At 36.9% G+C, this 12,440-nt stretch overlaps 1 protein-coding gene across 3 annotated transcripts in view; it reads left to right on the top strand.

Moving 5' to 3' along the window:
* The window catches only part of Jarid2 (Jumonji, AT rich interactive domain 2), a 557,336-nt gene that overhangs the window by 143,015 nt on the left and 401,881 nt on the right, over positions 1-12,440 (top strand). For all 3 annotated transcript variants that reach the window (XR_016549859.1, XM_090408748.1, XM_090408747.1), the window contains exon 5: positions 7,262-7,422. Coding sequence is in view for 2 of the 3 variants with exons in the window: in XM_090408748.1 (XP_090264874.1) it covers positions 7,262-7,422 (161 nt within the window). In the remaining variant the exon portion in view is untranslated. The remainder of the gene's footprint in view (positions 1-7,261; positions 7,423-12,440) is intronic.

Below are 12,440 nucleotides of genomic sequence, written 5' to 3'. Positions count from 1 at the left end.
GAGAGCCTCACACCTTTATGCCAACTTTTATACACAGGAAACCTATTATACTTCTCCTCAAAACTCATTCAATGTCAGGGAACTCACAACTAATTCTCGCAATCCATTCCACTCACTCACTACTTTTGATGCAAAAAAATATAGTCTGCACACCCATACTATCTACACTCTTTCACAACCTACAGGTGACTGGTAGCTCTCTCTCTGTCTATTTGCCGTGTATTGAAAAATCTTCTTTGTATTTATCTTATAAAACCCCTTTAATAACTTCTAAGTTTCTATCATTTCCCCTCTTTTCTGCTTATCAACCAAACTTTGCAACCCACATACCTTCAACCTGTTCTCATATGTAACATGCCACAGAACTGTCACTAGCCTGGGCACTCATCTCCACCACTTCATGATCTCCAAGAGACCAAATCTGTGCTAAGTAGTCAAGATGTGGCTGTATCATATCCTTATTAAAGTTAAAGAGGGAGATAATAATCTCCTTATCTTTACTAGTTGATGTGTTTCAACATCCATGTAATACTTGGAGCTATTCTACAACTTTTTACTTCAGCTCTCTATCCACCATTACCCCAAGTCCCTAGTATCTCACTTTCCTGGAATCCATTACCATCAAGCATAACATTTGCATTATTGCAAATTAAATTATATTTATATCTTTAAATTTATAATTATTATCTCCTTTCCATAATAATGCCAAGTTATTTAATTCATCCTACAAGATATCTACATCACTTTTATCTGCTATTTCCTCCTGCAGTTTTGCATTATCTGCAAAGAACTGAATAATCCTCTCCTCCCCCATTAAATTCTTCCCTATATCATTAATATACAAATGAAAGAGTAGTCGTCCTCATACAGAACCCTTAGGCACTCCACCATTCTCCTAGATTCCACTCTACCATATACTACTCTTTAGTGTCTGTCTGACAGTCAATCATTCCTCCTTATCCACGCTACAGCTTCATATCCATTCTCATTTGCTCCAACTTTTGTAATAGTTTCCAGCATTATCATGATGTAGCCATTTTCCTTATCTGATTCTGTTGTAACTCTATTATAAAATGTGAGTAAATTCCTAAGAGGACCTATCTTATACAAAGCCATGCTGACCACTTTAGAGTATTTGTATTCCTCCTCATGCCAGATGAGTATGAAAGCATTTGGTACATCAGGAGGAATATCATCAGGCCAGGAGACTTATTTTATCAAGTTGTTGGACATTCTTTTGATGTCCTTCTGGCAAAATTTCAGAGGGGTCATGCTGTGGGCACTTGTGAAATCATTGGAGGACAGTTGCCAAGAGGTTTGCCTTGGTTTTAGGGGATACACCTCCGCTGCTTTGCCGTGGGACCAGAAGGCTCTACTGCTATTTAGATGAGAGACAAGTTTGGTGGCTTTGACCTTTACAAAGTCTGCCTTGGATTTATTAATGTTTTTTTCAGTCATGTGCTGTAATCTAACTCTGGTTATATTTGGTTATATAATGTGGCAGCTCTTGACTGGAGCCATTGGACATATGTTTGGCTTTGACTGCTTTGGCATAATTGTTGAACCAGAATTTAGATAAGGTTCGAGAATTTTGAGTGGAACAGAGAATAAATGCACTCATCCCAGCAAGAAAAATTTCTGTTATTAGATCAGAGCTGTGCTTGCGTCAGAAGAGCAGAAGCCTGAACTCATGGAAATGAGGCATAGAAATCCCAATTGGTACTATTGTAGTGCCTGAGGATGAGATGACTGGGAGAAGGACAACCTGTAGAAAATGGAGACATGGATAAGGGTCCAACTTGCGAAGAGGATAGCTAACGTCACCAGTGTATTTGGAGGAAGAGCTGGTTAAGAAAAGGTCCAGGTTCGAGTTATTTGGAGAATGATGAGGATTACTTAAAATTCTGGTAGATTGGTGAACAATTTGTGTTAAGTCATTACTGATAGCAAACAGTTCAGCTTTTTGTCTGTGACATTAGAGAAGGGAAGCAAGTTTGAACTGTGGTTTTTGAAACTACTGAGAATGATTATCTTGCTATTAGGATATTTGGACTGTATATGATCCATTTTAAAAGATAGTCAGTGAAGGTATCAGAGTTAGGAGAATGGTAGAGGAAACAAATGAAGGCAGAAAGCGAGGCAAGGAAATCTTGAGCCAAAGCAAATCATATAAAGGAGATTCTAGCTGCAATAATCTCTGGCATGTGATATTAGGCTTGACAAAGAAATGTGCAATTCCAGCCCTTCTTAAGAAATGCATCATGGAAGAGGTAAGGAAGAAATTGAGGTTAGATGTTGTTGTTGCAGAGGATGCGAGTTATAGTTCAATGATGAAGAACATATCAAGTTTTGAATGTCTGGAATTAAGACCTTGGATGTTGGTGAAATTAATCTGAAAAATTTTGTTTTTTGTTGCATAGGATTATATATTATTGAACTTTTGGGATATATATATATATATATACTTTTTTTTTTTGCAATTTTTTTTAGTACATTTTTGATATCTTTAAAGATGTTTTGGGGAGATTTTTATTAACTGCAGTGACTCTAGAATTTTTTATGTTGTCTGTCATGGTTGCAAGTTTAATAATGGTAAAGTTTAAAGAGCAGAAACTTGCAGCAGTAAGTGAAGGATTTATGATCAGCACTCCCACACAGAGAGTGTCCAGACTTCAATTCAAGCAAATGGACATTGCAGAAACGAATAACCCAGTAGATTATATGGGAATTGTGGTGAATGAAGTGGAGGTGAGTAGTCTATTGCATAACCTCAATGTCAATACATCTGTGGGATTGGATGGTATACCAGCTCGTGTAGTACGAGAAGCAGCTAAAGAATTGTCAGTACCCTTGACCATTTTGTTTAATTTGAGTCCCAGGTCTGGGTTAGTCCCGAGCGGGTGGAAGGAGGGGAAAATAGTTCCACTGCATAAAGGTGGTTCCAAGACTGCTGTTGTAAATTACCGACCGATTAGCATATCAGGAATCATTGTCAAGGTCTTAGAGAAATTAGTCAAGAAAAGAATACAGGATTGGATAGATGAAAATGGGATATTGTATGGGGGACAACATGGTTTTGTGAAGGGTAGATCATGCCTCAGTAACTTGCTCACGTTTTATAACACAGTGACGGCTGAACTGGATAGGGGTAATGGGTTTACAGTGATACTACTGGACCTTGCCAAGGCCTTTGATAGGATACCACATGGAACCCTAATCAGTAAACTGGAGCAGATGGGAATAGATATAGGGTTGGTAAGATGGATAGGAGGGTGGTTGAAGGAGAGATACCAGAGAGTGGTTTATTCAGGAGTAGAGTCAAAAAGATGTCTTGTGACTAGTGGAGTGCCGCAGGGCTCTGTTCTTGGACCACTGCTTTTCAATTTGTTCATCAATGATATCGGAAAGGATTTGAGAGGAAGTGTTCACTTGTTTGCCGATGATGCAAAATTGGGTAGAGCAATTATGAGTGCACAGGATGTCAAAATTTTACAGGATGATTTGGATAGTTTGGAGGACTGGGCTAGGAAAAATGGATGTCAGTTTAATGTGACAAAGTGTAAGGTTATGCACTTTGAGGTGAAAAGAATAGCAGCAGTATATCGCATAGGTGGAACCGTACTCCAGGAGATTGATGAGGCCAGGGATTTGGGAGTTCTGGTGGATAGGGAGTTGAAGTTTAGGGGGCACATTGCAAAAGTAACTAAAACAGCTCACCAAATCACTTGGCTTATGAAAAATACTTTAACATGCAGAGAGAAACAAGTTGTTGTTCCGCTGTATCGAGCCTTGATAAGACCCCATCTGGACTTCTGTGCCCAGTTATGGGCACCAGGGTTTCTTCGTGATGGGGACGAAGTGGAGAGGGTCCAGAGACGAGTGACCAAGATGATAGCAGGTCTGTGGAATGAACCTTATGAGAATAGGTTGAGGATTTGTGGGTTGCAGAAATTGGACAATAGGCGAAGGAGGGGTGATATGATTGAGACTTTCAAATTACTGAAGGGTTTTTATAAGATTGATCCAGAAGATATTTTTGAAAATATGACTGGTGGTGGGAGGACTAGGGGCCATGCATGGAAGCTGGGCAAGAGCGTGGTTGACAGGGGTGTTAGAGCTAGGTTTTTTACTTGGAGAGTGGTGAATGAGTGGAATAAGCTTCCAGAGTCTGTTGTGGGTGTTACGACCGTGAATGAGTTCAAGGCAAGATATGATAGATACTGTGTGAATGTTGAATAGTTGTTCCAGACATGATGTTAGGGCCTCCCGCGATAAGTCTGTCGACTCCTTGGAGTTTCCCGGAACAATAATAATAATAATAATAGACTCCTTGTATGCTGCTATTCTCAGACTCTCCAGGTGCAGAATTATCTCCTGGCAAAGTAAGCAGCAGCAGAATTATTTACCAGCTGATCAAAGAAGCCTCCCAAAGAGTTACAACAGGTTTGGCTCTGTTTAATAACTGGCAACTAGCCTTACAGAACTGCTTTACTGCTATACCCTTGAATGGAGAAGGTGCATTCTCCCTGGTTAAATAATTATGGTGAAGAGCAGGGGTCGCCAAACTTCTTTGACCGTTGACCCCTTCAAGAGTTTCTTGACTTTTTATCGACCACCTCTATTTTACTATTATGTAATCATAATAGGACAAACAAAAAAGATGCTTATGTGAGTTTTTAGATTGTTTTTTTTTATAGTTACTTTTTTATAGTTTATTGTATGTACAATATAGTATATGTTATTATATTACTATTACTAATAATATCACTGGTATTACTAGTGATATTAATATACTGGTATTAATAAACTACTAGTATTAATATCACTGGTATTACTACCAGCCCGGCTCAACTCTTCAACATAGAGAAATTTAGTTCGTGAATGAATAGCTATTGAATTATAATATGTATGCTGATGAATTTTAGAACATTAACGCTCACTTGTATATCGATGACAAAAATGAGACTGGGATCGAATACGTGTAGGCATAAGTAAATAAGCAACCACACACGTGTTGCAATCTCGCTCTGGCCGGGCAGGAACCACAGACATCCATTTATTGGTAAATACGTCATTTTGGCCTACTTGATTGGCCTCCGTAGCTATTTTCGTGACCTTGCTCCATCTTACAAGTCCTATTCATGTCACTGTTCCCACGATTCACTCTTAATTGTGTTGTCATTCAGAATGGAGGTAATCCAAGTTAACCGTATTAAACGTTACCCATACAATGATGTCTTATATAGTTTTGTCGACCCCCAATTGACCCCTGGGGGTCGATATCGACCACTTTAGCAATCACTGGTGTAGAGCATAAACAAGGAGGCCTTCATGCTGCATAGAGGAAGAAAGGGGGAGAAACTGGAAGTTGGCATTTCCTCCAACTAAGATTGCATGCTTTTAAGGTGACATTACTTGTCTCAAGTATTGCCACCTTTTCCTCGCTTCACTAGAGCCCTGTTATATGAAAGCAGGCAGTAATACATAAAAGTGGGAATAATGACTTGGTTGGGTGATGCTATATATTGTGTGATCATCAGCCCATAATCTGAAGTGTATCTTAATCCAAAATAGAATAGACACACAGCAAATTTTCAATTACGTTATTTTACTTATCTCAACTTTTCATTTCCTGTTCACATTTTTCATCTCAGATAATTAAATTTCCAAGATACATAAATATATCCACTTCTGTGGTGTAGCCTTTTCAAATCATGTTTAAGTTTTTGTTCATTGCTTTGTCTGTGATTTTCATTGTCTGTTATGGATTATCTGGATCATTTCTGTTTATCTATGATCATCTGGATTTCTGCTTGGACATCAACATAAATAAGTTTCAATGGAACAGAATCGGGACATTCAGAAAAATTAGTGAAAGTATTGGTAAATAGCTGCTTGAGCCTCCATAGCTCAGTTGGTATAGATGAAGTCCTTTGGTTGGAAAGACCTGAGTTCGATTCCTGTCACTGGGGAACCTTTATCTGGTCTCTTTCGATGAAAGGTGAGTTAGCTGGTCTCATATGGAGGTAGGGGTTTTTTTCCACCCGGAAACTCGTTTTTTTTTGTCTCCCAGAACATGCAAACAGCCTTACAACACTGACGTGCTATTGGTTCTTGTACCTCTTGTGTGGGATAAAAAAATATAAAAAAAAAGCAATCCTCTAAACTCAATGAACACCTTTTTCCTCTTCGTTCATTCATTCATTCTGCTGCTGTTCTTTGGATGAGGTCCCCCCCCCCCCCCATATGAGTACATATTTCCCAAAGAGCACAATCTACCATTATTTAAATTCATTGCTAATAAATTTTTTCTTTCTTCACAACTTTATTATCTATCATAGTAATTGTAGTGCATGTTGAATGGTTTCTTGTATAAGTTTATCATAAAGCAAAATATTACCATCAGCAAGTTTTCTAATATCAGAAACAGTTGTATAATATATATATATAGAAGACATATATGGGATAAATGTGCTATAAAACATTTATCTAAATTAGTTATCCTCATCTCATCTCATCTTCTTTATACCCTCTTTTACCTTGCGGTGTCGAGGGTCCATTGATAGTCGGACCTCAATCCGTTTACAGGATAAGGTGGTCAGCCCTATGCCCTGGTATATCCTATGGCCTGTAGTGTTATCCTGCTGGTATATATTTGTATTTAATGCATTGATAATATATAGACTGTTATTTATGTCCTTAGAGTATGCTTAATTTCTTAGGGAAAAAAAATTAAATGCATGAGATTAACTTCATTTCATAAAGTACATATACACAAAGTAATATCAATATGTTCTTCCCTCAAGATGAATGACAGATAACTAATTTGAAATGTGTGAATATATTATTATAATAATGGAGCTGCTGTTACTCAGTTTAGATGAGCCCTTTGGTTAGAAAGATCTGGGTTCTAATCTCGTCTATGACGTGAGGAACCTTTATCAGGTGCTTTCAATGAAATATTGAAATAGCTGGTCTCATACGGAGGTAGGGTTTTTTTGTCCCTCAAAAACAGGCAAAAACTGGCTGGAGGAACACATGCAATATACAGATATATGGCACTTTAGGGAATAAGTATTAACCAACCTATTCCATCAAATATAGTTACAAATACCTGTGCAGAGAAGTTCTACGCATAAGCATAAATCAGGAATAATGATAATGCTAAATCATTCCTTTTATGAATAATCTTAAAATTGGTATGTCATATAATTTTAAGAAAAAAAAACAAAATTAATAAATAATATCAACTTTTTTGAAGGGCTCGTGTCCATGCACAGCGGAAGTTTGCTCAGGGATCAACACCCAGTAGCCCAGCCCCCACTCCTGTAAAAGTTTGCCCTTCTAATAACACTGCAACTGATTTTCTTCCATGTAGAAGGCCCAAAACAGAAGATTTTTTAACATTTTTATGCCTGCGAGGTAAGAATAACAACTATAGATAAAATATATATTATTTTTGATATTTTATTCACTTAATATATACACACACACACACACACACACACACACACACACACACACACACACACACACACACAGATAGTCATTGACTTACGACGGTGTTCCATTCCAATGTCTCTGTCGTAAGTTGAAGACTTTTAATTCTTGATTTGTTTGATTTCTATTATAATATTTTCATAAATTAGGTTTCTATTTAACTTGAAATGGTTAAAAATGTATAAACTTACATTAACATTTATAAATTATTTATTAGCACTTATACATATAAATACATAAATACAAAATTAAAAAAGAAAAATTTAAGAAAAAAATACATAAACACATATCAAAAATGGTACACTTACTTTAATTTGAAATTCCTTTAAATATTAGTTAACATAAACAAAAAACTTTTTAATGGTATCAGAAAATTTAATGTTGTCTGTTGGTTTTTTTCATCATGTATTTTGCAATAACATCTGACTGCTTCTCGAATTTGCTTTTTGACTTTGGCGAAGCGATCAGTGTCTTGATCCATATTTTTGAGTAGCTGAAGTCCTCGACTTAGTTTAGAAAATACTTCAGCTAATCCTTTTACAGTAAAATTTTTTAGCAATTTCTCTTCTTCATCTTCCTCATTATTCCTTTCTTCTTCCAAAACTCTTTCGTTTTAGAAAATCAAGTCTTGATCAGTCAGTTCACCTTCTTCCTGATCTGTAATTCTTCTATATCGGTAGTATTGATTTCTAGATTCAGTTTTCTTCCAATTTCAACGATTTCTTCACCAATTTGTTCTAACATACTATGCTCATTGTGCTGTTCGAGTGTCTCCTGCGGTAGTAACTTCTTCCAAATTCCTCGCATACATTATTCTGATACTTCCTTCCATGAAGTTCCAATGTTCTGGATACATTGGTTAATATCGTAATTTTTCCCAAACTCGCGTTATATTATAGCATTGTTGTCCATTGCTGTTGTTGCTTGAGAAAATGTAGTTTTCAGATAATATGTCTTGAATGTAGCAATCGAACCTTAATCCATAGGTTGAATCACAGCTGTTGTATTTGGCAGTAGATTCATCACATTTATATTTTCATTCAAATCACCAATGTGAAGAGGATGTCCTGGAGCATTGCCAAGCAGCAATAGAATTTTAAAAGCATTGTTTTTTTCAAGACGGTAGGCATGTACTTCTAGAATAAAACAATTTAAGAACCAGTCTTTGAATAAAGCAATTGTATCCAAGCCTTAGGATTACTCCTGTAGTAAACTGGCAACTTATTCTATTCTCGTCAATATTTTTCAAAACTCTGGGGTTCTGTGAACAGTAAACAAGAAATGGTTTTAATTTAAAACCAACATAATTTCCTCCAAGAAGAAGCACAATCCTATCTTTAAATTCCTTAAAACCAGGCGCCGATGTAGTTTCTGTATGAATGTAAGTTTGTTCTGGCATTCTTTTCCAGAACAGTTTCATCTATGTTAAAATTCTGCTCTAGCAAATAGCCTTCATCTTTTATCATCTTGTTCAGATTTTTCTTGAAAATTTCAGCAGTTTGAAAATCAGAACTAGCAGCTTCTCCCGTTATTCGTATGTTATGTAAGTTAAATCAGCTTTTGAATCGATAAAACAACCTTTACTAGCATTAAATGTATGCTTACTGTAGTTATCTTCTTGTTGTTTCCTTAAATTGTTAAATAGGCTGTGTGCATTTGTTTGAATTGTAAACAAACTGAGAGGAATATTCTTTTTGATTTGATCATCTATCCATATCGTTAAAAGTTTTTCCATTTCATGAATTGGCCTTCTCTTTTTTTCATTAAAATTGTACATTTAATATTAACTGCCCCTTTAGCTACCTCCATTATTCTTGATTTATCTTTTATAATTGTTGAAACAGTTAAATGCAATAGTTTTTCTTCTCGTGCTATTTCACCGACTTTCTTTCCTTTGTCATATGCTTTTAATGACCTTCACTTTAACATCTAAACTTAAAGCTTTCCTCACCTTCTTTTTTATGTTTGAATTTTCATCAATGGTATTACTTCTCCTACTGGACATGAGAGGGTTACGATGAGATACAAAAATTGCAACGAGAGAAACGAACACTTCAACTTCTGATTAGCAACTAACTTTCCAAATGCTGTGATAAGTTAGAAATGGGTGAATCATAGCAACGGCTATTGCATATTGGTGATAGGCTTTGTTTGTCGACTAATGCCGACACTGCGATACATATACAAAAGCAATGTGATGTATATGTATAGACTGGTGGCAAAGTTAAATTAGAGAATTTTTAATAATCATTTTTGGCCGTTGTAAGTGCGAATCGTCGTAAGCCGAGGACTACCTGTATATACAGGGTGTCTCAAAAAAATGTACACACTTTGAATGATCATAAAGTTGGTATCTATTATAATACAGTTAACTTTCACATTGCAAAGTACGCTACATAAATGTACTTTTCATCCCTCAACGTCTGTATTCAAACTGATGAATGTCCTGGTCCAGGCACTGCTGATAATATGCAGCAATGGAATTGCAAACACTGAGAATCATTTCGTCTTGTAGCTGGGTGCATTCTCTTTCGATTGCTACTTTCAAGTCGTCGACTGTTGCCAGTTTCGAAGTGTAAACTTTATCCTTGATAAATCCCCATAAGAAGAATTCCATTGGCGTGAGGTCTGGTGAACGCAGGGGAGGGTATTCTACAGAACCTCTTCTTTCAATCCATCTGTTGGGTAGAGTCTCATCAAGATAGGCCTTCACATCTCGAGGGTAGTGTGACATGACACACTACCCTCGAGATGTATGACAGCTTCATGCAGCAAATTCAAGTAATTGGCACCAGTTACAGTACCGTCGAAAAAGAATGGTCCAATTAATCCGTGTGCTGATAAGCCACACCACACCGTCACTCCTGGTAAATTTACATGATGTTCCTCCATAACATGCAGATTCTCAGGTATCCAGTTAGTGCAATTGTGCAGGTTAATTGACCCATTTAATTTAAATGTGACCTCATCACTCCACACAATTCGTCTTGAAAATTGTGCATCCTCTTCACATTTTGCCAAGTACCACTTACAAAACTGCATTCTCCTATCCAGATCATCTTCGTCGAGAGCGTGTACTCTTCTTGGAATGTAACTTTTCCAATAACTGCGCTTCAACATGCGATGGACACTTGATTTTGATATTCTTATCTCACGAGACGCTTGTTGCACAGATTTTCTTGAACTTTGACGATATGTTTCAATTAACCATTCTTCTGTTGTGGGCCTCGTAGCTGTTCGTGGTCTTCCTGAACGTTGCTTATGGACATTTTGAACAGTTCCATCTTCTTCAAATTTATCTCTAATTCAAGTGATAGTAAGTCTCGTAGGTGGGTCTTGTTGAAATTCTCTTCTAAACTGTCTTTGCACTTCCACTGTGTTTTCATACTTCCAGTAGCATTTTAGGATAGATTTTCTTTCCTCAAAGCTTAGTCTGATTTCAGCCATTATTTCAAATCCATTAAACCTGCAAAATAACGAAAATTAAGTGAGTTATCAGCTGTTGAAGTGTATACATTTTTTTGAGACACTCTGTATATGTACATCTCTCCAAAAAGAAACCGAACTTTTCGAAAATAGAAGAAACCAGTGCTGCCACCTGTTGTATCTTTTTGTTGTCAAAAATGGCAACCTTCATTAGTGTTGTGTCAACTGTTTATGACATTTGTTTCATTAGAAGCCGAGTTATAGTGCCAAGAGTGACAGTGTGTTTTGATGAAAGGTCGGAAAATGACAGTTCATTTTGATCGATGAACTTTTTTTGGTCGATGGTCAACTTGGGAACAAATTGCAATTTCAGTTTACGAAAGCCCAAATTCTCGGTCAAAATGTTGTGCACAGTTAATTTTGGAATCCCCAATTCATCTTCAATCAATCTCACAGACGGTTTTTGGGTTTTCTTTGATGAAATCACGCACTTTTTGGATGTTAACTTCTCTCAGTCAAGTTATTGGATGGCCTGGCTTTTCGTTGTCCTCAAGCATCTCACGACCACTTTGAAATCGCTTAAACCACTCGTAACCTTGAGTACGGATAAGCATTCATCACTGTGCTTTTTGAAGCATTTGATGCGTTTCGGTAAAATGTTTACCAAGTTGAACACAAAAGTCAATCGCAGCTCTCTGTTTGAAACTCATTTTCCAACCTTTCGTCAAAACACACCGTCACTCTTGGCACTATAACTCTGCTTTTAATGAAACAAATGTCATAAACAGTTGACACAACACTAATGAAGGTTGCCGCTTTCGACAACAAAAAGATACAACAGGTGGTGCCACTGGTTTCTTCTACTTTCGAAAAGTTCAGTTTCTTTTTGGACAGAGGGTGTATATATAATATTTGTCCAAGCTTGATTTGCTTCCTCAGCCTTAAGTAAAAGGCTGGTTATAATCCACTAATTCGAGCCCGGGCCTATGAGTTGTGAAAATACTTTCTGAATATGAATGCTTTGCTGAACAAAGTGGCCTTTTGGAACTGTCCGATTTTTAACCCCCCCTCTAACTCGAGTGCCTGTAGATGTTTTTTTTCAATGTTTTAGGGATGGCGCCTAATTTAGCACTTTATTATGGGAACAACTTTCATTTTCTTTTGCCAAATTCGTTCAACTTTGACTTAGAACTCACAATACTTTGTATTTTTTTTCAGTTTCTTTTTCCTCAATTCGGCTATTTCCTGGTACTAATATTTTGATAAACTGAACCCTTGTTTTCACTTTTTTCAACCACTGTTATTTCAGATCCTAGAAGTCGAAATCATGTTTTGGTCAACTTTATGCTTCCTATGCTAAATACAGGGTGGCCATAAATTAACTTTCCCTCTTTGGAGGTATCTGTAGCTAAAACTAATACACGGGATGAGACTACATTTTATATTGAGCCTTTTGAAGGCATGGGGAGATGAGTTCTGCGAAAAAAAAGATTTAATACCAAAAGTCACCAATG

This window comes from Typopeltis vanoorti, chromosome 18 (assembly GCF_054136105.1).
Source record: "Typopeltis vanoorti isolate ZY-2024b chromosome 18, IOZ_Tvanoo_1.0, whole genome shotgun sequence".
NCBI classification, from domain to species: Eukaryota; Metazoa; Arthropoda; class Arachnida; order Uropygi; family Thelyphonidae; genus Typopeltis; species Typopeltis vanoorti.
Note: the sequence above shows the minus strand (reverse complement) of the source record. Positions and strands in the feature narration are given on the sequence as shown.